General features: G+C 39.1%; 1 protein-coding gene across 1 annotated transcript in view; it reads right to left on the bottom strand.

Moving 5' to 3' along the window:
- The window catches only part of CHD7 (chromodomain helicase DNA binding protein 7), a 133,092-nt gene that overhangs the window by 34,619 nt on the left and 74,339 nt on the right, over positions 1–24,134 (bottom strand). The window contains exons 5-13 of the mRNA XM_059466739.1: positions 15,657–15,795; positions 12,215–12,352; positions 11,075–11,140; positions 6,157–6,212; positions 4,645–4,759; positions 3,212–3,295; positions 2,094–2,231; positions 1,876–1,997; positions 1,196–1,439 (exon numbers count right to left, since the gene is read on the bottom strand). Of these exons, the coding sequence (XP_059322722.1) occupies positions 1,196–1,439; positions 1,876–1,997; positions 2,094–2,231; positions 3,212–3,295; positions 4,645–4,759; positions 6,157–6,212; positions 11,075–11,140; positions 12,215–12,352; positions 15,657–15,795 (1,102 nt within the window). The remainder of the gene's footprint in view (positions 1–1,195; positions 1,440–1,875; positions 1,998–2,093; positions 2,232–3,211; positions 3,296–4,644; positions 4,760–6,156; positions 6,213–11,074; positions 11,141–12,214; positions 12,353–15,656; positions 15,796–24,134) is intronic.

The following is a 24,134-nucleotide window of genomic DNA, read 5'->3' as shown; positions in this document are numbered from 1 at the left end:
CACAGTGTCACAGTGGTTTAACTGGTCACATGCCATGACAAAAAAAGATCTGCTTTTGTCTTAGAGCTTTCCCAGAGCTGAGCTCTCCCTGTGGTAAGAATCATCTTCATGCCTTGTCCACAGACAGCCCTGCATTTAGCTATTCTGACTATTGCTAGATTGGATCCAATTTATTAAGTAATACAGCTTACTCTGTATCCATGAACTGTCTTAATCATTTACCACTCTCCACATCTTTGTGTCAGTTGAAAACTTCCTCAGTAATGATTTTATGTTTTCTTTCAGGTCGTTGGTAAGTTATATAGCTCATGGACATGAACCAATCCCTGAAGAACTATGCTGGAAATGCAAATCACTTCTCATTAACAATTACATCAAGAAATATCAGCTAGCCAGTTTTAAATCCACTTAATGTGTGCCATATTGATTTTATATCCTTCTAGTTTATTAATCAAAATGTCCAGTGGTGTAAAATAAAATGCTTTAAAGAAAATCTAAATGTACGAATTCACCACTCTCACTTTTTAAAGCTCAGTTGAAAATTGTACTCCACAGGTTGAACTTCTACCATTTTTCTCTCTTATAGGAGGCATATTTTATTGTTCTGCAATAAAATTCAGTGTATGCACATTATATTTCCCTTAATTCTGTTTACTCTGGGAAAAGCCATCCACTTAGGAGTAGGGATCTGCTGCTCCTCTTAGCCTCTGTTTTCTGTTTCTACCCCTAGTTAATTTCTGCTTTCTTTCACTCACAACTATTCAGTCTAAGCACAGTAACACACATTCAACATATATCTGACTTACAAAATTTGATAAAGAGGCATTGACAAGTTTAATTTCTGCAAGCAGGTCTTTCCTGGAATGGTAGGCAAAGATTGATTTTTAAGCTTAGTTCCACTTAAAGGAGTTTCTCCATTAAGAAGCTCTTCTGCCAACTCCCCTCAGAAACACAAAATAACAAAAACCTTGCATGAAAGACTGAAACTCTAAACAAAAGTTGCACCATTTCATGGTGCCCCTTTATTCCCAGAGAGATACTGCTCACTATTAAAAAGCATTCTTATAACATGTATCTGTATTTCTAACTGAAACCTAACATACCAGAACTGAAAAACTAATTGATGCTTAAACTAATAAACAACTATAAAGCATATACAAAAAAAAAGAGAAAAAGAAAGGTGAAGAGCTTTTACCTGTGGATCTTTGAAATACATTTCATACAACTGAATGGTCCGCCGGCTCGCCTGACTCCCATGATACACAACCACATTCAACTCTGTCCAGGTGCGGAACTCCCTTTCCCAGTTGGGAATTGTGGACAATGGTGCAATAACCAAGAAAGGACCATGGATTCCTTTCAAATATATCTCATAGAGAAACGTAATGGACTGGATAGTCTTTCCCAACCCCATTTCATCTGCTAAAATGCAGTTTCGTCTGAAAACAAGAATAAAAACTGGCTGAATTATTTATTCCCAACTTAAAACAGAGAAAATCAGTAAGGCAATAACCTGAATAAACCAGATATTTCTAGAATGAAAAGGCATCATAACATTTTGCATTTTAAATAAATGTTATGATTTGTGAGGCAGTCAGCATGCATATATCCCTTCTATCTACCTCTCAAGTTCACAAGGGGGAGGAAGGAGCAGCAGGGGCATGCATGAACCCAAAGCACTTGCCACAAGAATCTATCTAAAATATTCAAGTTCCACCCCAAATTAGTTTGTATATGACTACTGCAGCAAAAAGTGAGACATGTAAATGATTTTAAAATCTCACTTTAGCAGGTTACTTTAAAAGACTGCTATTTTAAATAAGCTATAAAAGCTTTTCCAAAGCAGGATTCAGCAGTAAGCTATGTTTTACGTACGTGTTGTACCAATTGAAAAGAAGCCAGTTTACTCCCTCCAACTGGTATTCCCTGAGTTTGTTATTGTTTTTATACTCCCTGGAACTCTCCGATTTCTTCCAGTCATCGGCAGGAGGTCGCTCCTGTTTCAAATACAGCAAATCCCATTAGTGGTTTCTAAAAGACCACATTACTTTACTATTTTCAAATAAAATCCTCTATATAGAGCCAATTCTTACCACACGCTCCATTTCTGGCTCCCTAGACATCAGTTTCTCAAATTCTTCGATCTTGGCTTGGTCGATGTCTTGCTTGAGCTCCCAAGTGCTGTCCTCGTAAGGAAGCGAACACCACTTCACCAGATAATGCGTGACAGGCTGGGTTAAGACAAAAATTACATTATCTCACAATACAGAAAGAATAAAAGTGTGTACCCTTTCTTACAGGTACCCTTTCTTACAGATCTGCAGGCTAGATGAAATTCAAAAAGCTTGATCAGACCTGAATGCCTGATTCAGCCAGAAGGATAAGCAAACAGCAGGCTGACACCTTGACAATCTAACCAAGTAAAATGAGAACCTGGAGAATGCAGGCTTACCAGCAAAATGAGCAGAACACATTTGAAATCAGTAAGGTTAGACTAAAATTTAGAAGCAAAACAATATTCCCATTTCAGCCCTTACAATTCTATGCTTTACTACATATTTAAAAATCGACTGATTTATCAGAAACTTCATAACACACAAGTCAACCATCACCATTCACTGATAGAACAACGTGGAAATACAGACACTGCCAGTGAAGCTTTCTATTCTCCCAGGACCAAAAAGGAATCTGCTGGAAGACAAAATCATCTTCTTTGCAGAACAAATAATTTAAAATTAAGTAACAGTGAGGTCAGGACTTCTTCTGTAACAGGTAGTCTAAATCATTATGACATTTAGCTAAGATTGTTTCTTGCAATTTTCATTTAAATTCTGCATTACATGCATGAACATCATATTTCCACAATATTAAGTATCTTCAATATATCTACAATATTAAATAACTTCTTCATTGTTCTTGCCTTTTGGTTGGTTGTTTTGTGTGCTTTTTTTTTAAAAAAAAAAGGTAACATTAAAAAGTTTGGAATTCTCACTTAACCTCCTTTATTTAAGAGAAACTGCTACATTAGCCAATGTTTTCTCAAACATGTTCCTACTTTTTATACATATATATTGTGGTAGTTTCTGTAAATGTTAAATAAAGTCTAATTAATATATTAGATATTAATAATACAAATATATAGAATTTAAACAAGAAATTCTAAACACAATGTCAATATGACTAGAGATGGACTAAACAAAGTTTTGTTTACCTCTCCATTATCATCTGTGCTACGTGAAAAATCCATGATTCGATCAACTTCCACATAATCTGGATTAAAAAGCTCATCATCAATCTGTTTAAGGAGAGAGGCAAAAATATAAAAGATATCTCTATTAGCCTTTCCTGAGAGGAAAAATGATTATGTATTTCACCAGGCAATAATATTTTGGGTCACGGTGACACAGAATTTATATTTGGCAAACTTCAACATGTTAATTGAAATGCTACAATTCAGCAAGATCATTCCCCGTGAGGGAATCAGACTTCTCAGACTTTGTTAACTGGGCCTCTTAATTACTGTGTGAAACCTTTTACTGCGAGAGAATGTTTAAGAATATTTTAAATGAAGTGTGAAATTACAATTCACTAATGAGCAATCGAAAAGGCTTATGGCATGCACTGCATTTAGCATTCTTGAAAACTACAGCTTGCAATAAAGAAATTAGAGCCTTGTACTCTAAGTGCCTTTGGATTATTTTAACTACAGGAATTGTCTAACGCTTTACAAGCAAGATTTAAAGATTATTATTTCAAAATCAGAGAAAACACAATGCATGCATACACAGTTTCTCTAAAAATCACAATTTGTCAGGTTCGTTCCTATGCCCTAAACAACTTACAGGATTCTCTGCCATACTAAAGCATTGCATTTCAAGTTTTAAGATCCACTTCAATCGAAGAGACAGCCAAAAGGACTAAAAACTGTATATTTTAAGAGCTTTTTCTGAAACAATGACAAATTCCAAATATTTACAGTAACTTGTGTTCCACTTGGAAATATATTAAAAAGAGAAAATGAAAACAATTCCAGCTGTCTTCACTTAGAACAGGTGGAAGCTTTCAATTTGCAACAGGTTTTTTGTTTCAGCTTGAATGATACAGTAAAAATAAATATAAATAAATAAACACAGTAGCTCATGAAGACTAATTTTTTTTCTTAAAAGACAGCATTTTTTTAAAAGGTAATCTTTCAGAGACACAAATCAGCAGATCTGGTCTTTTATTGACAGGACCCCTGCCACATTTCTGCTTATGGCTCTAAGTGAAATTAAATTGATGATAAAAAGCTTTGAATCCCTAGTGAGCAGCAGTCCATAACATAGAAAAAAAGCATGCATTTCTTCTGGCATAATCAGCTTCTGAGAAAAAAGACATGGTACTGATTCAGTCAGGCTTACAAGGCTAATAACTAGCCACTCACTTCAAGGAAAACAAAAACAACCAAAACTATAGGAAAAAGCATACAGTCAGGATAGATGACTTTCATAAACTTGCAAGACTTGCATCCAGAATGCTTTATACCAGAATAGGTGCTACTGATATATCAGTTATCCAAATTGTAATGCTTGCATATGGAACAAGAATTCCTAAGAATATTCCTTAAACACCGAAAAGAAAGAAACAAACAAAAAAAAATCGTACTTCAGAAAGGAATTTATTCTGGCCCTGTTTTGCCTTAAACCGCTTAATCTTCTGCTGAATTCTCTTGTCTTTGTCCAGCTCTTCCACAGATGCCCACTGACAGTGAAGGTAAGAACTAGAAGATGAAACAGAAAAATCTTACTCAAAACTCTGTTTCCATTGCACTCCTGATTTATTCCACTAGTACAACTAGATCTTTCCAGCATGTTGTGGTGCTATGCTTGGAAAACTTGACACTGTCTTCTTTAACACAGAGGTTATTAACCAATCATCTTTATTCAAAGTAATTATACTTACTAATAGAGAAACTTGTCAGGAAATAGAAACAACTCCCACTCAAAATTTGAATACATACCCTCTATACTTAGTTTGGCACAAAACTAGGATGATTTTTATTGGACATATTTAAAACATAATTACTATACAAGACACTTATGCTAAAGTCACTATTTAACATCATATTCTTGCAAAGAGTAGGATTTTCGTAAGTTAATCAAAAGATGCAAATATTTTAAGTACTACCATCCTATATAATTTTTTTGTGAGAACAGCATTGTAACTCAAAATTACTTGTGAGTCTTTCAAGACTGACAGAGGGAAAAGAAAACCCCCTTGTAAATGCAGTTCCACGGTAACAACATAGAAGGAGGAACAGTATCTCTGCCAAAGTGACTTGTCCCACTCCATAAATTTAGTCTGTCAAAAGCTCTAGTGCTAAGACAGCACAGTTAACACAAAAATGATGTCTATGTAATAAAACTAAACAAAGCATAATTAAGAAATTAAACACTATACAATCAACAATATAGTGCAAAGGGTACAAAAATTATGCATATTTAAAGTGAAGTCAACTACATGCAGTTAGCTGCCACAAGCACCCTTAAAGCAGATTTCTGTCTCTCAGACAGAAAATTTGGTAAAAATACACAAGGTGTGCTATTTTCCTACAAGAAAAGTGAGCTTATCCAGCTATGAAGTGTTTTATTTTAAATACTGATTGCATTGCAGTTTTAGAGTCCAGAAGTGAAACAGCATGCTGCTCTCACCACAATTACATTCCTTTCAAGGAGGGGTAACGATCTGCTGGAATGCTGAAAGCCATCTCATTTGTTTGTTATCTTAGACATTTTGTTCAACATAAATCTTGTTTTTGATACAACATCAAGGGTTAAGTTTGAGTAGTTTGCACACACTCTACACTCGCAGTTAGACCTACAACAGCACAGGTGTGTGCTCATGAGCCTGCATGCATAATGAGTTTTTAAGTATTTAATAGCAGAGCAATTTAACCTGTGGATTTAATTTTGGAGAGAACACAAATTAAAACAACACTGTCAAACCCTGAACTACCAATGCAAGGTATTCCCCTGTTTATTTGTCACTGTTTTGGATTAAACAATAGAAAGGCTTACAGTTTGATAATAATTTGTATCAGTTACAAAACCAGTTTTGAATGCTATTTGGAAGTTATATGAACTTAAGGACAGCAATCAAACCCATAACTTTACTTACAAGTTTTTGTACTTTACATAGAACTCCTCTACTTCTACTTCCTCTCCGTTCTCCGTCTAAAAGAAAAGAAATGTTGAAACACGAATTAAATCTCTAAACAGCCCAACTTATTAAACTAAAAACTATCTGAGATATGGGCTATGGTCCCCACACAGAGACACAAGTGGAGGTGTAGGAAAAGGTTTGTGGGGGCGGACATGGGTGAGGAGTTTCCTCCAGCTGCTTACCCAAGTACATACTGCACTGCTTACTACAACTTCCAAGACATGAATCATTTGAACTCCTCCCTAACCACATGCAGCTTCATTCACAACCTCACCCCAAATCTGGCTTTCTGCCAAACCCACAGTGTTAAGTAGAAGCCAAGTGTACCATTTTCTCAGGCAGCAGCCAATTAGCAACTGCACTCCTGAATGCCATATGTATTATTTTTGGCTGGCTCATGGCAACTTTACATTGTGGGTTTTGTAATGTTTTAAAAAAGAGTTTTAAAGGGGGTTTATTCCTCCATATAGTTAATAACTCCAAACAAGAAGCCATATAAAACTAAACCTTATACCTCTGCTAGAATTGTAGTGCATCAGTGTTCATGGCTTTAGTTTTACTCAATGGTGCAATTAAATTCACTCAGGCAAGATGTCTCACATACAGAGCAGCCAAATTAAATTAACACCCAAAAACTACATTTAAAGCAAGGTTAAAGTTGTGACACAAACCAGCAAAACCAAGGGCATTCAGTGCTAAGAGTTGAGCTACCCTTAACTTATCCCTGGTGCCAAAGTATTGCATAACATATGGCATGTAATACTTTGTTGAATTGCTCCTTAACCCAGCCACAGGACAAACTAAGGACAGTGCACCAGGCACACATTTAGAATTCAGATTATGTCACAACATTAACTGTTTGTTTTTACTAATGAACTTTAGGAAAATTTTAAACAGAGCAGCATTCTCTGGTTCAAACATTTCATCAGGGACAACATCATCTGTAATAAATATTGTGTATGCAGCATTAAACAGGCAAAACTGTTGACTGCTGCATAAATCAACAACCTTTGTATTTTTCTACATATATTTAAAATACATACAAACACACACACACAAGAGGGACTACTCTGAAACTTGAACTGTCATTTTTAGTTGCTGGCTAGGTTTCACTTCCACAGCAGTGCAATTAAAGAACAACAGTAGCAGCTGCATTAAACTGTGTTCTAGCACAGTGAAGTTCATGCATTCCCAGTCCCTGATCCACACAGTATTCCTTTACTTCCTGAGTAGCAAGGGAGTTTCAGTTTAGCATTTACATCACTCCAGTACAGTCTGTTTGTATTCCTTCCTAGAGAGAGAAACAATACCAGATTCTGACTATTTCTCCCTAAAGAAATAGAAGAAGATTCCTGGTGCTACCTCTTGATCTTGAACCTTCCATTAAATAGATAAGCTCTCCAAACCATCCTCTAAACCCAAACACAAGGGAGAAATTCTCTGACACTCACAAAGACATTGGCAAAGGAAAGAAATCTGAGAACCATCAAGATTCTTTTTAAAACAAAAAATTCAGAAGACCCTTTCTCAAGATGATATTAATATTTAGAGATCAAAACTGCATTGAAAAAAGAAGCTGGAGACCACATTATTGGAACCTATTCATTGCCCTGAGGCAAAATTAGTCTTTAAGAAGTCAACCCTAATTTTAAGACATTAACTTCTTTTATTATCTACAATGTATTACAGCCAAGTCTCTTTGATTACTCTTAAACCAGAATCCTTTGAGATCCATCAGTATTACAATGACAACATCATTAAACACCTTTATATAGAGGTTTCATATTAACCAACTTCACTCCCCTCAGCAGCATTTCAGTCAAACATATTTTCTGTCAGCTGCCAACTTAATAATAACAATTTACAATGCACATCTTGATAAATTCTGTAATTCTCACAAGTAAAGCACAATTTTGTATTGTCTAATAGATAATGTTAACTGGTCTATGTTATTAGATGTTCCATGAAAGTGCATCAAAGATTCTCCTAAGCAAAAAGAAAAAATATTTTTAAAATGCTAGTCTGCCATTCAGCCCTTATGCCCTCCTCCAAAAATTTAATCAAATTACAACTGTCAGCACCCAAGCACAGGTTGACAGTACATCACTTTAGAACGTATGAGACAGCAGCTTATACCTCTGATGTCACTGTGCACTCCTCACTACCTGTACACATATATTAACCAGGCAAAAAGGTGAGATAGAGCATTTATGCAAAATTCTCCCCAAACTGATTACACAGACATCCTAAAATAACACATGGCAGACTTGGGGAATGCAGGACACTTCAAATTATCATTTCCAGGTGTGGCCAGGATCTGATTCACAGTCTCTGCAGATAATTGAAGAAACAAATGACCCCTTCATTCAAGCAAATACTTGAAAGCACATAATCTTGCATGCCATTGCCACAGAGGTGATAGAGGAACACTGCTAAGGCAAAAATTAGTTGCATAAGCCACTCAGGTGTAGAGACAAAAAAAGGGAAAAAAAGCAAAAAAACCCAACCAACCGACAAAACCTAAGAGAAAAACAAACCATGAAATACCCCAAACCACCACTACTATCAACTACCAGAAAAACAGCAGATAGAGCTCATTAATAACAGATGCAAAGCAACACACAAAACCCAACCACCTCAATTGATACACAGCCCAAAATTGTAAACTGATTTGAGGAAGAGCTATAGGTATCATACACATTTCAAATAGTTCTAATTCTCACATGTACTAGTAGGCAAAAAGAGACATTCACATGTTTAACATGCAAGTACAGGGTTCTACAAACTCCCTGTATTTCCAAAATATGTGCTATTTCTCCTGGATAGCATAATCAGTTCTAGTTATTCATTTTCAAAGTTAAGAAGCAGGAATTCAAAGGGGACTGAATGAAAAATTTCAACATCCAAACTCATCAGGTTTGGAAAGAGAGTGATACACACACTTCATGCTTTCTGCAAGAAGAAAGAGTATTCAAGGGAATTCAACATTCCACATTAGGAACAACTGTGAAAAACGCCATCTTTTTGACTTCAAACAGGAACTCAGCTCTACCTTTTGCTCTGTACGTTTCAAAAATGGCTGCAAGTAGAGTGCTACATCCTATCTGGTAACTCCAGAGCTAGACTAAGGCTATTTCTCAGAAAACCAGCATGATTTTATGATAAGGATACTGCTCCAAAAGGGTACTCATTATCTAATGTCCTTTACTTGAATGCAACATCTTTGTTACAATCTAATCCACTGAAAGGTTTCCTAGTGAAGCCTCTCCTTGTGTTTATTTTATGCACTGGTCCTGATCGCAGCAATTTTACTTTGATTAGTAATCTAACAACCAGGGTTTTGATGACGTTAGTAAGAGTGTAAAAGACCTTTAATAAAAGCACAGTTGGATACTTCAGATGTTAAATATTAACATCCTGAAATCCATTTTTTTTTTTTTAATTTGGAGAAGAGCAAGGAAAGAAGAGACACCCCTCAAACCTGCAAATACAATCCATAAAAAACATTAAAGAAAAAGCTCAAAATAGAGCTTGCCTCCAGCAGAGCTTGCAATCAAAGACATGTAGGCAGCAGACCAACTACTTCCCACAAACTGCAGCAAAATACACACTCCCCATGAGTAATCACACCTTTGTTTGCAGGGGAGAGGAAGAAGGGAAGAATAATTGGTGAAAAACAGCTTCCCCTGTAAAGACATTTATGAAAGAACCACATCCTCCTCTCCTGCCTAGCAGACCATCAGGACAAGTAAATACTCACTTTATATTGCCTGAAGTTTATCTGAAAAATAAGTCTATGATTTGAAACACAAAATACAGCTCTAGACTTAAAAAAAAAAGAAGAGAAAAAACACTCCAAAAAGCCTTAGAAGCTTATGCTGGAAGATGCATAAACAGGACAGATTGAATCACGGGAACTTGTGACATTAAATGAATGTAGGTTTACAAAATTGTTAATTATGTTAGGACAGTAGTAATAAAATTGAACACACACACCCCACCTTGCCCAAGAAAACCAAACAAAAACCCAAACCCCAAACTACCAGAACACTGAAAAAAGAAATCCATTAATAAAGGCAAATTTCCTTTCTCCAATTTGAAAATTAACACTGAGGTAAAGATGAATTGCTGGTTAGCAAAGATCAACATGATGCTGTATCAGTCTAAGTCAGACAGTTTTCTGTCCAACTGTAGTACAGAAGTCAGAGAATTAGCTCCACAAAAGAGTCTATAAATATAATCATGCCCATTTTGGAATAAGTTCTTTTCTACTTCCTTCTCAGTGGTCTAATACTTTGGAAGTGTGAAGGCCAATCAAGTTGAGAAGCAGATTAGAAAAATCTGTAAGCAAATAAGAACTTAATTAGGAGGTAGGGCAGAATTATAAGGGAGCCACACTGAACTTGAGTGTTTCTTTCACCATCTTAGCATAGTGACAAGGAAAATATTCATCACCTGTGTATGCATCATACTTGCTCACATGTAAATTTTTTCAGCAGCTAAGCACAACTGCCATCAAAAGATGCAAAAATTATGGGCAAGGGTTTTTTAGTTCTCTCATTCCTCAAACTCCTATGGAATATCACTCTGAAGTGAAGAGCACCACAGATTTCATTCAAGCATGTGTATTTGCAAAACTCAAATTTTTAACCAAAAAAAGCAAGACACAAGTAAAAGATTAAACTATCTGTTTTGTGTATGTCTATTGAAAAACATGCTGCTTACCATCTGAATACACTTTCAGGGAACCTCCTCTGTTCAACAGAACAGTTTTTTAATTGGGAATATCCAAGGCATTTTAAGAACTGAGTAAGGGCTTCAGAAGAAATATGCTTAGCCTATTTAAAGTATGAAGGGAAGGAAAATGTTTTACCTTTTTCTTGACTAAACGGCTACTCATGATTTTCTCCACAATAGGACCTTCAGCATCAGCAGATTCCTACATCATAAACAGCATACAAGAGTTACAGGAGTCCATCTTTGTTAAAGGCTTCATTTGTTAGAAAAACTTTAAAATAATTTTTGTAACAGAAGCTTAATACCAAGAGGACATTTTCCCCCTAGCATGAGAACTTTGAGGATTCAAAGGGATTTTATACCATAATAAATGACTGAATGATACTTGTTTAAGCCCATTTTTAAGACCTAGTGCAACTCCAGCTCCCTCAGTTAAGAAGGCTGATGTGCACAGATAAACAGATATAACAACATGAGCAGTTCCCCTGTCCTAAAATGCTTTCAGCACCATACAGTCTAAACAGCAGATGATGCTCAGAAGCTCTAGCTGGCAGTGCAGGTGTTGACACGATCGCTCTCAAAACTGCCTGCAATTCTCTATTACATTAATTCACTACTGCAACGGGAGGCAAACCATCCCAACTGTCCTTCTGATAAGACACAATTAACAATGGAGATCACATACAATATTTCACAAGGCTTAACAAATTGCCAAATGAAATACCAAAGAACATGGATATATTCTCCAATAGGTCATCAGTTAAATGAAGTAGTTCTTTGAAAAAGCACTACAAAACAATGAGACTGTTACAACAGTCATTCCTACAGTATTACCCCTCATCTTATTCAAACTATTTTATCCATCATTTACATTGCACAGAGAATAAAGTGTACCCTGCTGGGTACTACAAGGCAGTAATTTCATAAAGGAGTTCTTATGGTGCCTAGCAGCAGGGGACAAGCTTGAGTGGTTTATTAAAGTCACAGAAGCCAGACCACTGAATTCACAGAAGTACATTCTAGATTTCTAGCAGTACAGTTTTGGTTTCCTTTAGCTAGGGACCACTAATTTCAAAGAACTTAGCTTGAATTTTCAAGCTGTATATCATCAGCTTGCAAACAAAGCCATGAGTTGATATATTCTTTAAGAATGTAAAAACCAATGCCTTCTGGCACATTCTATCAATCACATATGGATACCATTCAGGAAAAGGGCCCATATTTGATCTCTGAATGCTGCAGTTATGATCACCTTTCCAGCCTATTCATATCTGACCTGTTGCTCTGACTGAGAAGTATTTGAAGGAGAGTCTCTTCCAGCAGCATCAGCATCATCAGCCTCCTCATCTGAAATTTTGAACTCCAGGTCTTCAGTATAACGCTTCCTCTTCACCTGCCTGCTGGAGCGCCGTTTCTGAACAGAAAGCATTCATATTTTTCATGAGAAACAAAGTTGATGAGAAGCAGAATAACCAAGAAAACTTCTCTGTGTGTCTCAAATACATTAGTGTGCAGGAAATGCTATAATTTCTACAACACCCTGGCAGAAAGAGTGGACTCAGGACACTACCATTCTGAACTCCTGCCTGTTAGCTGTTTTTAAATTCTGTAAGCAAAAAACAACAGAAACCTAAAATGAAACAAAAAATGAACCACAAATAAAATTGACTTTATGCTTGTTCCAAGTTGGAAAGTGGGAGGGCATTTTTTCACTTTTTTTAACATTACTAAAACAACCTTAAAAAATTAGGAAGCCTATCTCAGAAAGCAATTAAAACCCAAGAAGCTACACCTCTCCATTCACATCTGTAACAAATTTTGACAGATGGCCAATGCAGGAGCCAAACACCACCTTTCCACAGCATGGCCCACTGTGTTGCTAAGCAGTGACAACACACTTTCTTCCTCTCCCCATCCACCCAGTGTACAGGGATTATCTTGTAGGGGAAACACAATGAAATACGATTTCCTCACTTCACTGACCCAGCACTGTTCAGAAAAGCATCCTGTAGCACAGCATGGGAAAAGACCCCAAACTAATAGAGGAGAATGGAAAACTTGAACCACCCCAAATTGAAAACATGATTTCTGTGCTCCCATACCCTCACCACAAGGATGAGATAAAGCTTTAGCAATATTGCACAAAACAACCTGTAAAATACAGAAACATGCATTTGACAGAATCTGCAACTTGATGTTCAGTGTTGGGCATTGTTTTTACAACAATAAAATTGAACTTCCCAGATAGTCTGCATCAAGTTATATACTTGAAAAGCTGTAAGGATATGTTGCTGAAGAAAACAGTCAACTGAGCTTCAAATATCTTAATGGAGTAATGTATACATTAAAATTATGTTGACTATCAAATGTTAAAAAAAAAAAATCTTAATGACTTGATACACTACATATTTATATCCATAACCCTACTTATTTATACAACTTTCTCAGCCACTGCACATCTTCACTGATACATGCAAATACTTATGTAGCTTGCTTAACAGACTTACACACCTGAGTCTCTCAATATTCATAGACAAAGTCAAATACATACTTTTAGATAACTAATCATTCTTTTTAAAGCATAAATTCTTGGTGCACTTCTCAAAAATAGAAATTATTTATTTAACTGAAAATGAAAATTTTGAGCAAAGGTTAAGCTTACATCACCCTTTTAAACAATGGTGACGTGACTTCTACCTTTAATGCAGTAACTTATGGGGGTTTCCAGAAAACAATATTTTTATACTTCAAAATAGTAACACTTGAAAAAATTTGCATCTTCATTTACATGATCACTGATGGGAAAATACCAATTTTCTTCTGACTCTGTAGGTAAGTCTTACCATTATTTTTGGTGCCAAAAATCTCTTCTTCCATTTCCCTAACAGAAAGAATATCTAAAGCATAATGGTAGCCTTTATTTGATATTTTTTCGACTTGATGAACTTCCTGTTTCCTCTTACATTCAATGTGGTTTTGCAATTGTTATGCGCTGTTGACAGAAACTGTGCATGTATTTACCTGCACCAGATTAACTCATTAACTGATCTACAGGTAGGAAGGTGAGTAATAGGTTTGATCATGGAATGTAAAAAACCTGCATAACACACAAGTATTTCTGCTCTTTAAACAAAACAATGCATCACTGTGCATTACTACATAATATCTCCACAGAAGGCTCAGGATTTAACACTAAGAATGCAACGGTGTCTTGGACAACTGAGTAACATCAATCTCAGTTGAGAAATACATAACAAGTTTATTAACTGTAGATGTCCCAGCAAATATGGTTGGAACCTTCTCCTAAGTTCATGCAAAGAAGTGCATTATAGCATGCACAGTGCAAGATAGTACTAAGAAAACAGAAAATTTCCTGAAATACTTTGCTACATCTAATTAAAAAGTGATGCAAGTGCCCTAGCACTTCTATTTACAAAAAAAAAATTTAAAAAATCAAACATAATGCTTATCACCCAATTATGTTTGACAAAACAAAAGTTTTTGTTCCATTAAACTGAAAACAAGCAAACCATGCAGAAATATTGAACTGTAAATGGAATATAATCACCGACAAACTAACCCAAAAAACCCGTCTGTAGCCCTCAAGTTTCTTCATCTTTTGCCAGTGTCTTCAATTAGGCTGGCAGAGATTTGCAGCACAGAACAGAAAACTCAATTCTTCAAACACTTTAATATCTTCATGGTTTAACTCAACTTCTCTAATTCACAATACACAGTCTGAAGGAGTCAGGAAGAACACCCTCTCATACTGCTTCTTCTAGATTGCTCACATTTCATTATTTACTATATTCTTCTTGAAAATAGTGGGAGGAAGGGCATAAACCATGCTCTTGTAGGACAACTGTTTGCCAAAGCCTTCACCACGCTACTTTGACCATTCCCAATTGATCATTGGTCTGAATATCTCTCATAACCAAAAGCAATCCACCCACAACCTGATGTGCAAAGGACAAATGCAGTGGATTTCATGTACACTGGTATGACTACACAGGAGTCTCATACTTGCCCCACCACAATTTGCCCCTACCTCTTCATGAGCGGATTCTTACTTTTAGTGCCCACTCTAAACACTGCCAGCAGAAGCAAGCCAGGAGCTGACCACTTCTTAACATGCCAAATGACAGAGCACACAAAACTTATGCTACTCTATTTCCAGATCTCCTTACGTGAAACAAAGGTTGGACAGAAGGCGATAGGTGTGCAGTGGTCAAGAGAAATCAATCAATGTGAACTCTGCAAAAAAAAGCCTCTTATCCACTAAAGCAGTGTAGCTACAAGTGCTTGACATGCATGTTTCCAACACTCTGCCCTGTCATGTCTCATTCGTGGTTTCAGAAGGTTTGCCAAGCCAATGCAAGAATAATCACCAAGCTTATAAGCAAGGCCTTGTAATAGTACATTAAGTCTAGAGAACAGAACATTCAGCACCATAACTGCAACAGCAATCAAAGAGAATGTGCGAAAACTCAGCAGCACTGTACACATATCTGCAAGCAACAAGACTGTAAAGCAAAATTATGATGAAAAATACTTGTTTTTGTAAAATATTCACCACGGTGATTTTAATTTCTCACCTTCTTTGTAAACTATACAGAAATTATCCAAATACCTGTATCTCTGTAACAAAGACCACAAGAACTATTGTTTTATGCTTCTAAGTTGTCAAACCCTACAATGAACTTCAACTATAGCATTACCTGAACCCCTGGATCATCTTCATCTTCGGGATGAGGTGATGGTGGTGGAGTTTTTTCCAAATCTGAATTTTCAGAACCTTCCTTTCCCTTGTTAACCTTTTTCTTCGCAGCATTGGCTTCTGAATCTTGCTTCTTGCTACTGAAACAGAGGTATTTTTAATCAGTATTTGTAGAAAAACATAAGCAAGAGGTGCTTAAAAAACAATTGATCCATGAGATGTTTGTTTTGAGTGACTTCATTATTTTCAACTGCCTTTCTTAAGTATTTCAAAGTAACTGCAAAATCAGTGATGCATGGGCCATCACTACACAAGCCTTAAGAACAGACACCTCCCTTCTTTCCTTCAAGACCTTAGACAGCGACACTCGATGTGTACCCAACAAGAAACTAAAAATGAGATGGGAAAGGAAGAGTTGCTCTCTTCAGAACCTGCACTTTCTGAAAGCAGTGTTTGGACAACCTGACACATGAGAAGAGAAAAAGGATTACGCATGTGCTTGTCTTGTATTACCTGTGCAGCCCAGGTAAGCAGAACCAGAGCAAGCATTACCAAAACTAAGGACTGAATTCATCTTCTTCTACAATCCCTGCTATTTCCAAGCAGGAAATGCACTTTAGTGTCAGTGCTGAGGGCACCCATACAGCTTCAATACATGTAACTACAGCTTGTACAGGGGGAAAAAAACACCATACTAGCATCTCAGCATCTACACAATACCAGAAAGCTATATCCACTGACAATGATTTTTTAAGTGTAGTCCCTTCCCTTCCTCCCCCATGAAAACATTCATCACCTGAAGAGCTGGGACTGTCTCCAATTGCCCTCATTGGCATGGAAATGGGTGAAGACATATGTATCAAAATACAGCTTTAAATACACCATCAAAATACAGCTTTAAGTACACTGTCACCAAATCACAAATTGAAATGATCTGCAGCATGGCAAGGGGGAAATTTTTAAATGGCAACAAAAATCAATGGTAGAAGGCAGTATTTTAAAGCATATCTAGCCTTTGAGTCTGAGGCAGGTTTTTACTAGTTTTTTGTGGTCAGCTCCCAGCAGCCCATTCCCAGCGTGAGCAGCTTGATATGGGAAGTTGCTGAGATGGCTGACAGCAGAGCAGAGCTGTGTACTGGTACCTGACACATGGCAAGCACAGGTCACCAAGCACTATATAAGACATTTTTATATGGTTTCTACATTCTCATCACTTTACTTTCATACCAGGGAAACTACCCAGGTTTGTTTTTTCTTCATGATCCTCATATTTGTAATTTCTCATTTAAACAAGCTTAAAGTTTGTTAATTTTGATCAGTACATTAGTCCACCAACAGTGTATCTTGGATCTGTAATTTAAACTTTTCCAATACAGTCACATGTCTCTTCAGGACTTCGACAACTTGGCTACAGCGTTATTTTCTCCTTGCAGCCTATGCGTAAACTAGCACTGATTTCCAAGTTTAAAAAAATAATTTAAAAAATTACACATGAAAAGACTGTGAGTTTTGAACATGGATTTGTATTATTGCAAAATTATCTCCACTTAGCCCTACAGAGGCCATATCTGGAGTACTGTGTCCAGTTCTGGACTCCTCAGTGAAACAAAGACAAGGAGCTAGTGAATAGGATACAGAAGAGGGGCACAGTGATGATTAGGGGTCTGGAGCATCTCTCTTAAGAGGAGAGACTGTGGGAGCTGGGCCTATTTAAAGAGAAGACTGAGACTAGATGATCTACAGAGGACACTTCCATTCCTAAGAATTCTGTGATTCATTAATGCATATAAGCATCTCAACAGCAGGTATCAAGAGGATGGCACCAGACTCTCTTCAGTGGTGCACAGTGACAAGACAAGGAGCAAGGGCCAGAAACAAAAACAGAAGTTCCATCTCAACATGAGGAAGAACTTCCTTACATTGAGGGTGGCAGAGTCCTGAACAGGCTGCCCAGAGAGGTTGTGGAGTCTCTCTCTCTGGAGACATTCAAAACCCACCTGGACACCTTCCTGTGTCACCTGCTCTAGGTGACCCTGACTTGGCAGGCGGCTTGGATGAGATGATCTCCAGAGGTGCCTTCCAACCCTAACAATCCTGTGAAATTAATAGGACTCGACAAAACTCAAAAAAAGCCTACCTTAAACTGTGACAATTAAAAAACGAATTAAAAATGAAAGGGGCCGTGAGGGGAAGAGTTGGACCCGGCGCAAAGAGCGCGGGCACAGCGGGGGCAGAGTTTGGCACGGCGGGAGGAGCGCGGGCAGAGGGCGAGCCCCGAGAGGCGGCCGGGCCGGGCAGCGCGCGTCCCTCCCTCCCTGCCTCCCTCCCTCAGTCGCTCGGTGCCCGGCGGGCTCCCCTCCCTCCCCGCCGGCGCTTGTTTCCGCTCTGGCTGCCACCAATGGCACAAAAAGCCGCAGCTGAAGCGGGGCCCCCTTCGCCTTTTCATCCGCACGCCGAGAGCGCTGGCGTCGCCCCGGCAACCCGCGGCCACGTGACCAGCACCTGCTCCGCTGGCCGGCGGCCACCGAGCGCTGCCATCTGCTTCCCTCAATCAGCGCCCGCCCGCTCCCGGCACCTGCGCGGCCGCGGCACGGGAACCCCCGCCGCACACACACCGGCCGCCAGCAAATCACCGCCGAACCGCTTCCAAAAACGCCGCTCGAAACCGAACGCCAAACAGCCACAAAGCAAAACAAACACAAAACGCCGCTTTGCGCGTTTCTCCAACTTGTTTAAATGGAAGGTGACGGTGGCCGCCAGGTGAAGCGCGCTGGCAGCCCGGCGCTTTTCCCCCCCGACCCCCGTAAATCGGAGCGGGGCGCGCAATTAAAGCTCAGCCGTCGTGCCGTGCCCCCGGTGCACGGCTGCCTGTGAATAACAGGCTTAAAGCCGGGAAGAATAGCGTGGGCTAGGCGGGATAAAACACCAGCCTGCTGAAAGGCCGGGCAGCGCTAACGAGGGCCCGCCGAGCCACCGACCGCGCTGCGCTGCCGGCCGGGCGCAGACAAAGGGCCCGGCGCTGCGGGCAGGGCCGGCCCGACACGGGTCCCGGCCTGGCCTCCGGGAGAGCTTTCTCTGTCCGAGCCGTGACCTGTATCCACCCCCGAGCCCTGCGCCTCCGCGTACACAGGCACCCTCGGCAACGGAGACGCGGTCGAAGCGATTGGGACAAAGTTTCAAATCACTTCCCTTTCCAGACCAGTTATAAACACACACGTGAAAGAGCGACCAGCTTGCGAAGAACAAAGCCCGTGTGCAGCTCCACCGGGAATTTTAAATTCTAAATTCAGCACCAGAACCGCTCTTTTTAAATGCACAGCTACAACTTCTTTGAAGGAAAGGGAAAGGAAGAAAAAAAAAATGAAGTAGAAATAGAACAGCACCACCCCTCTAAACGCAGGGACACGCTGCTTCCCAGTGCATCACACATGCAGGAGCTTCATCTGGCCAGTGAAAGCATCAGCTTCCTTGCATTGCCAGCAACCGTTCCTCACCTTCCCATGGAGCCAGTGTGATTTGCTCCTGACAGTTAGATGTACCCACTTTGGACTCAGCCTTTGCACTTTCCAGCAGATCACACTCAGCATTAGCCTGGAACAGAATTACCCTTCCACATGAAGAGCAGGCAAGTACTCAGAGATTGTTCTGAGACTCTACCATTAGGACTCCCTGTCAGTGTTCAACACTGGGTGCACATGATTTGTACTTTCCAGTCTGGCAACAAGGAAGGTAAACTGTAACATACACGTTAAAACAACTATCTCTCATATTTGCTTTTACACATGCATGAATGCAAAATTTAGCCAAGGCCCACTAGTGACAAAGTAAGTGTTCAGTCTCAAAACAAGAACCATAAATCTAGGACAAACTGGAGCCATATTTCCCACATACAAAACTTTGACATATTTAAAAACCATCAGTTAAACTCATCCCTCAATTTAAGTGATATAAATACAGACATTTCAGATGAGGTGTTTTACAATCTCACTGTCCAACATCCCTTTCTGGTTTCATCTTCTTACCCCTGAGGACTGCACACCATACTGACCAGAGAGGATCAGTACAAAGACAACCTGCAGAAGGTCAAACAAGCAAACAATGCAAAGAAAAAGAGGCTGAAAAGGAAAACAGTAAGTAGGACAACTAAAATGAGAGCTAGATTTACAATTTGAGAAAGATATCCAAACTCCAACAACATGTTTTGTATCAGCTCAGCAGCCCCCAAGAGAGCTAGGTGAAACTCCAGAAACTTACAAGGGCAAACCATCTGACTCAAAAATTACCCCTAAATCATGAGATGCTTTGCAGGATTAAGGGGGGAATTAGCCTGTATGTTTACCCTGTGTAACTACTTCACCTGATCTGGGTAACTGATAGATCTGTTTATTAGTAAAATTTCTGACATGACAACTATCATGACTTGGATGATGTTATTCCTATAATTCTATGATCTAAAGGAAGTCATATGCATCACTGATTTTTGTTTTACCATTTAGGAACATTGTCCTGTAACAGAATCATTATTGTATCCTAGTTTTACACATTCACTGTGGAGCATAAAAACACTGAAAAACAATCCCACCTTCTCAGAATGTCAGAGATGCGAGACTTATACTTCACTGCCTTACCCAAGGAAAACAATTTTTTTTAAAGCTCCTAATGTAATCAAAGCTTCTTTTAAAATCAGTTTTTACATATCACAAAAGTAGGAAAAACAATACACAACAAGGTTTTTTCCAGCCTGAAAAGTCAGCCAAATTACTAAGAGGCTTTGATAATAGTGAAGCCTACAAGGCCTGCCCTGCAGCACAAGCAAAGGTAAATATCAGGCAGCTGGGCTGGTTCAAAAGGGAGATGAGGACAGGTGTGAACAGGAACAGCCTCAGCGGACTCATGCATGGAAATCTCGCACGATTTCCTGTTCTCTCCCAAAGGCAGCCCCTTCCTGCCTCGCTCAGGATGATCTGACCTTGGGAGTGGAAACTACCACCACTGCCTCGGGACCTCTCTTCCTGTCCTACGGCTCCCCAGGGTGCTGTGTCCTGCTGTCCGCACCGCTCCCCCACACAGCCGCCTCTTCCCACTTCCGTGGCCAGGAGCCATCCCCTTTCCGATACAACAAACAGCCAAACAGCCAAACAGCCAAAAAAGCTCTTCTCCACCTCCCTCTAAAAACCTTCATTATGCTCATGTTTAGCACTCCCCTTGTAAGCAACAACCCACTCGCCCTACACTGTGTCCCAGGCTGCTGCTCAGTGTGTGGGGAAGACGAAGCTTTGCCTGCCACAGGGAGGGGAGGAAGCAGCTACGAGCAGCCCTGCAAAGGACAGCCCACTGCTTTGAGGAGATGGGACAAGGCAAGAGCTCCTGCAAATAGCTGCCATTTGGCCCTTGCAAATAGTTCCTGCTCCTGCCACCATACTCGGTGGCCAGTCTCTAGGGTTTCATAGGAAGCAGCAGGAGAGAGATCAGCTGTGCTGCAGCGTGATCTTCTCAAACAGGTGGTCCTCATCTCCTCCAGGGACAGGCACAGGAGGAACAGACATCTGAGCCATGACTTTGCAATTCAGTAGGATTACTTGCCTTTCCCTTTCCTCTACTTTTGGAAAAATCTGCCTGCTTTGCGTGTGCCTGAAGCTGGCTTCATAAAGTTTAGAGTCCACATAATACTCAGTACCCACTCAATTTAATGAAAACCCTTCACTTGTGATCCTAGTTTGCTTTCAAACTTGACTAGTTTGGTCCACAAGAGATTTGTTTTGCCAGTGTTATTTTTTTTAGCCACCGCTGTATTTGTCCTTCAGTATTGGAAGGATTGGGCAAATATCCATTAAAAGTTAATAGTGAAATATAAATGTGTGATCTTTCTTTCACTATGCAGTTTAACATAATAGCAGAAAATTTGGGCATTTCCTTTCTTTTTGAGATCCCATGACACAATTCAAACCTCCATTAAACTAATCAGGTTCTTCTGTTTTCCAATCTGACTTGTCCCTCACATGAAGGTGCATTTCAGTGAGGCAGGCTGCTCATTTTGTTGCAACTTGCACCAAAGATAACAGAGATGTGAAGGATAGAGCTTCTGGGGTTTTGTTTTTGTTTGTTACATAAAAGGATTATCATTTTAGTTGGAATTTGAACTAAAATAACAGGGTTATGAGCTATATTAAATTACAAAATGGTTAAGATAATTAAACATCAGATTTTTTCATCCATGTGTCAAACTTAACTATTAAGGACTAGTTATGCTCTATCCAAAAAATACTGCTCTTCAATAAATACCTAACTTTATTTACCTTAATTTTACACGATTGCAAAACTCTTCTATTGAAGGTGATCATCTTATTCAGGAATGAGGACCATTAGTTACACACAGCATTTTTAGATTTCTAAACCACACTATTCCTTTCAATGCTTAGAAGCAAAATAATGAGGACTATAAGCAGTAGCAGTAAAGACATGCCAGACACTAACTTTATAAAAATATTTTACTTCTACCTAATCATCCATAATCTGTATTAACAAGCATTAATCTCACTCACCTAAGCTACTTGTAATACTTTCCTTTCTGGGGTTAGTGCTGCTGAAAAACTGTGACTTATATGATTTGGACTGATGATTTATTTTAAAAACTTGATTCAGTGATCTGTCACTGGACAGGTTCCCCAATCTTTGATGTTGCCAAAGTAAGCAAGTTTCTTTCACTGATTTAAAATTCTTTGGCAGCATGGGATCCCCACACAGTCTCTGGGTTCTTCAAAGAAGCTTAATATTGAAGCTGACAAGACCACAAAATGAGAACAACCTTGTTTTCAGCAGAGCATTTGGTAACAAGAGACACAAGCCCATTATGGCAAAAGTAGGACTTTCTCCACACCCCTGAGCAAGCACAAGGAACACCCAATGCTCTTGCTGCTGCTCCAAATGTGTTTCTCTCACAGGTAAAACAACAGGGCTTAGTACTTACTAGAATACAGTAAGTCACCTAGCCAGCAAAGGACAAGAGTCATTGCATAGGAAAGCAGATAAAGACTCGCCTACAAACACAATTAAACAAGCAGTGTTTAGTTCCTTCAGAGGAAACACCTCCTTTAATCTGCACTGCATGTCCCAAGATTTAGAGAAGATGTGCATAGAAGTATTAGGATGGAATGGTCAGGACAGACCAGCTCTGAGCTCTGATGTCCAGACCATCAGGGTGTTTTTGAGTTTTGAGGCAGACTCCTTCTAACCATGGTTTATCGAACAAGGCTTCAATGTAGTCAATTGAGAAGTCCTGCAGTAAACAGGTTTAACTTTTTGGCAGCAAAATTCTGGGAAATGCTCAGTAACATTTATGATGCAGCCTGGTCAGCCTTTGAACCTGTGGGGCTAGGGAACTGGAGTACTTGTCTTTAGAGCAAAGTCTGAGGAAGTTTCACCTGTTCAGCCTGGAGATGACTGGGAAGAAATATTAGCAATGCATACAAGTATCTTAAGGATGGGTGTGGAAACAGCGGGGCCAGACACTGCTCAGAGGTGCTCACTGACAGGACATGAGACAGTGGGTACAAACTGAAACACAGGAAGTTCCATCTGTCTAAAAAAAAAAACCTTTACACTGAGGGTGACAGAGCACTGGAACAGGCTACCCACAGGGTCTGTGGAGTTTCCTTCCCTGGATATACTAAAAACCTGGTCCTGGATGGACCCCATGCAATCTGCTATAGGTGAACCTGCTTTAGCAAGGGCGTTGAACTACATGATCTCCAGGGGCCCCTTTCAACCCCAACCATTTTGTGATTCTATGAAAAGGCTATTTTAGCTGATATAGTACTTTCATTTCAAAAAGACATATTGGATGATATATAACTTCTGAGATTTTCTAAACTGTGAATTGGTGCTGTGTATGTAAACCCAGTCCTTAGGAAAGTGGTACACAGCCAAAGTAAATGCTGCAATAGGGATAGGCTGACCAACTGTACTTTACTGATCAGTTAATATAACCTGTACACAACAACACTTGATTTTACAAGCCAGTGTCCATCAATTCTTCAGGAAATATCATCTCTGCTACTACAGAAACTTTTCTGTCTTGCTAAAGCAATAACATCTTACTGTCCATCCTCATTTAGCTATAGAGCTGTATCAAACCTAACCAATAAATAGTCTTGTAGAATATATGCAAAGCTGATTCATTAAGTGCAATTTTTAAACCCTAATACAAATGGATTTTGAAAACTGATTTGGATTAACCAAGTCTGGCTGTGCTTCCATCTGGAAGTTATATTTTATAACTCCAGCCACATCTTGAAAAACAGATTCAGATGTTTGGAACAAATTCAGAACAGTTGTAAGAAATTCTAAGTACAAATAAGAAAAAAAAATATTGAGCTTTAATGTCTTTGTGGTCTCAGTTTTCTTCCAAGTAGGCATTTATAACCACAGTGTTTAGGGACTTGAGGGACAAGGAAAGAATCTGTGTTATTACCTATGACAT

Source organism: Ammospiza nelsoni, chromosome 1 (assembly GCF_027579445.1).
Source record: "Ammospiza nelsoni isolate bAmmNel1 chromosome 1, bAmmNel1.pri, whole genome shotgun sequence".
In the NCBI taxonomy this organism is placed as follows: Eukaryota; Metazoa; Chordata; class Aves; order Passeriformes; family Passerellidae; genus Ammospiza; species Ammospiza nelsoni.
The sequence above is the reverse complement of the archived record's forward strand: the minus strand, read 5'-3'. Positions and strand labels throughout refer to the sequence as shown.